Raw genomic sequence first — 3,983 nt, 5'->3', positions numbered from 1 at the left:
CCTCCTGTCCCTGGGTCACCTCCGGGTCCCCTCCTGTCCCTGGGTCACCTCTGGGTCCCCTCCTGTCCCTGGGTCACCTCCGGGTCACCCCTGGGTCCCCTCCTGTCCCTGAGTCTCCTCCTGTCCCTGGGTCACCTCTGGGTCCCCTTCTGCCCCTCCAGGTCACCTCTGGGTCCCCTCCTGTCCCTGGGTCCCCTCCGGCTCCCCTCCTGTCCCTGCTGCCTCCCCGTGTTCCATGTCCTGGTGGCCCCCCACGGATCCAGATCCTCTCCAAGGCGGATCCAAGGAGCTCCACCCCCCAATCCCACCCAGGCGGGGCGAAACCCCCCCTCGCCAGCCCCGAACCCCGCCCGTGGCGATCCCGCACCCTTCTCCAGGTACTCCTCCAGGCCCCTCCGGCGGGCGTCCAGCTGCTGCTCGGACAGCGAGAACGGCCACTTGCCGGGCAGGCGCGGGAAGGTGAAGTTGGTGAATTCCCGCTTCAGGTTCTGGTGCAGGATGGCGAATTCCCGGTAGCGCTTGGAGCACAGCTGGCGCCCGGCCATGTACACATTGTACACCTGGGGAGCGTTCCCGAACATTCCCAGGAATTCCCCAGAAATTCCCAAGCGGTCCCGAACATTCCCAAAAAATTCCCCAGAAATTCCCCAACGTTCCCAGAAATTCCCCAGAAATTCCCAAACGTTCCCGAACATTCCCAGGAGTTCCCCCAAAATTCCCAAGCGTTCCCAAACATTCCCAGAAATTCCCAAACGTTCCCAAGTATTACCAAATGTTCCCAAATGTTCCCAAAAATTCCCGAACGCTTGCCACGGCTCAGCCGCGCTCACCCTTGTGGAAAGAGGGGTTGGGGAATGAGGAGGGATTTTGGGGTGAGGATGGATTTGGGGCAAACCCCTGCTAATTTAGGCAAAACCCTGCTAATTTGAGGGAAAACCCTGCTATTTTTTGGGCAAAACCCTGCTAATTTGGGCAAACCCCTGCCATTTTGGGCAAAATCCTGGCATTTTGGGGCAAAACGCTGCTAATTTGAGGGCAAAACGTCGCAATTTGAGGGAAACCCCTGCCATTTTGGGCAAAACCCTGCCATTTTAGGGCAAAACCCTGCTAATTTGAGGTCAAAACGCCGCAATTTGAGGGAAACCCCTGCCATTTTAGGGCAAAACGCTGCAATTTGAGGGCAAAACCCCTGCCATTTTAGGGCAAAACCCTGCTAATTTTAGGGCAAAACCCTGCTAATTTGGGCAAACCCCTGCCATTTTGGGCAAAATCCTGGCATTTTGGGGCAAACCCCTACCATTTGGGGCAAACCCCTGCCATTTTGGGGCAAAACCCTGCTAATTTGAGGGAAACCCCTGCCATTTTGGGCAAAACCCTGCTAATTTGAGGGAAACCCCTGCCATTTGAGGGCAAAACCCTGCTAATTTGAGGGAAACCCCTGCCATTTTGGGCAAAACCCTGCTAATTTGAGGGAAACCCCTGCCATTTTAGGGCAAAACGCTGCTAATTTGAGGGCAAAACCCTGCTATTTGAGGGAAACCCCTGCCATTTTAGGGCAAAACGCTGCAATTTGAGGGAAACCCCTGCCATTTTTGGGGCAAACCAATCCCCTCCTCCCCACAAAGGAGCCAACCCGCAGCCCCGGGGCTCCCGCCGCGCTCCGAGCGCCGCGGCCGCCTCACCACGAACTTCTCTCCGTTCTGCTCCACGTGCTTGTAGGTGGGGATGGAGATGGGCACCGCCTGCTTCTCGCTGTAGTCGTAGAAGGCCTGGCCCAGCGGCTCCTCGGGCGGCTCCAGGCTCTCGGCCTCGTGCGGCGGCACCGAGAGCACGGTGAGCACCAGCTCCTTCTCGCCGGCGCGGATCAGATCCACCACCTGCTTGTGCGTGGCGCCTTCCACGTTCACCCCGTTCCTGGCGGGAACAGAAAGGCCCAGATCCCTGCGGGATTCCCACCGACGGATTCGGGGCCACGTCCCGCTGGGCTCGGGGCTTTGAGCTGTGGGGGAGCGGGGATGCGGCTCCGCTGCTTCGGTCAAATTCCTTAAGTGCTTAAAGATACTTGGGGTGTGGAAAATGTTCGGGACACGGAAAACGTTCGGGATACGGAAAACGTTTGGGATACGGAAAACGTTCGGGACACGGAAAATACTTGAGATATGGAAAATGTTTGGGATAAGGAAAATGTTCGGGATACGGAAAACGTTCGGGATACGGAAAACGTTCGGGATACGGAAAATGTTCGGGATACGGAAAACGTTTGGGATACGGAAAACGTTTGGGATAAGGAAAACGTTCGGGATACGGAAAACGTTCGGGATAAGGAAAATGTTTGGGATACGGAAAATGTTCGGGACATTAAAAATACCTGGAGTATTAAAAAGTTCGGAATGTTTAAAATTACTGCTAAGTGCACTTAAATATATAAGTTTATTTAAATGGGAGTTAATTTAAATTTAAATTTAAATTGGAGTTATTTTAAATATTCCGAATACTCCGAATGCTCCAATGTAGGTATTCCCAAACTATTTTCAATATTCCGAGTATAAATAAATATTCCGATGAATTTCCAAGTGTTTTAAACATTCCAAATATTCCAACACAGATGTTCTGATTATTTTCAGTATTCCAAGTACTCCAAATTATTTCAGATATCCCAACGTGCTCCAGGAGCACGGCCAGGATCAGCTCCTCCTCCCCACCCGGCTCAGCTCCATCGCCTGCGTCCTCCCCGTCCCCATTCCCAAGACATTCCCCAGCTGCCTCGGAGACGAGGGATCCCTTCCCCAGAAGTCCTCTGGGATGAGCCCGGAACAAACGAGCTGAGGGATTTCCCGATTCCCACTGAGGAATTTCTCCACCAAAACCCCTGGAGTTGTCCTTCTCCCGTTCCCAGGATCCCTCGTGGGATTTGGCCTTCCATCCCCAGCTCTCATTGCTCCCATCCATCCCTTTTTATGGAATTTTCCCTCACGGGAATCACCCCGGAAAGGTCAGATCTGCACTGAAAATTCCGGGTGAGGGATCCAGGATTGAAAATCCCAACTTTTCCAGCAGCTGGAGAAGTTTCCTCCAGCTCCAACACGGCCCAGAGCCATCCAAACCTCTCAGAGCTTCTGTGTTATTCCAAGGAAAAGGGGTAACGGAGCAACCCTTGGATGTTTTCTTTCTGAAATTCTCGGAAGGGGCACGGACAGGACCCAGAATTCCCACAAGGCATCGTTTTATTCCCAAAAATCCCGGCTCTCCATCGCTCCCAGAGGGTCTTCCCAAGCTCGGATGCTTCCCTGCTCGTGTCTCCAAGGTGTCAGAACTTTGGGATAAAGTCACCATGGCAACCGAGGCTGGGATCCAGGAAGGAAGGGAATGTCAAATCCAGGAGGGAAGCGCAGCAGCCGCGGATCCGCGGGATCCGGGAGCCTTTTCCCAAGAAAAAGGGACACCGGGATGCTCCTCAAGCTTCTGGCTCTGCTTGGAGCTGGAAAAGGATCCTTGAGGGAATCCGGGGAATGTGAGGGGAGCTGGGTTCCCCCGGAAAGGACATCCCGATCCTACAGACGACACCAGATCCAAGGGATCCTTTTCCATGGGATGGGAAACCGAGGAGAGCCATTCCCAGCAACATTCCAGGGGCAACCTCCCCCGATAAATCCCTTTTTTTTTGGGAATGCGGAAGGGGCTCCCCCTACGGAGCGGGAGCTTCCGGCACTTCCCGCTGCAGGATGGGGGAGTCTCCTTCCCCTTCATTCCAGTGGGAAAAGCTCGGGATTCCTTGGAGCTGGTTGGATTTCTCATGGAATTCCTCTTCCAGGGGCTCCCAAATGCTCCCAGCCCCCTTTTTCCACGGAGCTGGGAAGAAGCTCCTCAGTCCATCCTCAAAATTCCCTGAATCTGTGGAAGGCGGCGTAGAAAACGTCTCCTCCGACAGCAGCTGGGCTGGGATCCGGGAATCCTCCATGGGGAAGCTGCTGGGAAAGGGCAGG

The 3,983-nt window shown here is 54.4% G+C and overlaps 1 protein-coding gene across 1 annotated transcript in view; it reads right to left on the bottom strand.

Annotated features, from left to right (window-relative positions):
* Nucleotides 1–3,983, bottom strand: part of SNX27 (sorting nexin 27) — a 42,790-nt gene that overhangs the window by 8,122 nt on the left and 30,685 nt on the right. Inside the window, exons 4-6 of the mRNA XM_042022638.1 lie at nt 2,637–2,797; nt 1,683–2,368; nt 368–560 (exon numbers count right to left, since the gene is read on the bottom strand). Coding sequence (XP_041878572.1) covers nt 368–560; nt 1,683–2,368; nt 2,637–2,797 — 1,040 coding nt within the window. The remainder of the gene's footprint in view (nt 1–367; nt 561–1,682; nt 2,369–2,636; nt 2,798–3,983) is intronic.

The sequence above is a fragment of the Corvus kubaryi genome, unplaced genomic scaffold (assembly GCF_017639235.1).
Source record: "Corvus kubaryi isolate FWS band 111438036 unplaced genomic scaffold, C.kubaryi_AGA036_p1.0 119, whole genome shotgun sequence".
Lineage (NCBI taxonomy): Eukaryota > Metazoa > Chordata > Aves > Passeriformes > Corvidae > Corvus > Corvus kubaryi.
Note: the sequence above shows the minus strand (reverse complement) of the source record. Positions and strands in the feature narration are given on the sequence as shown.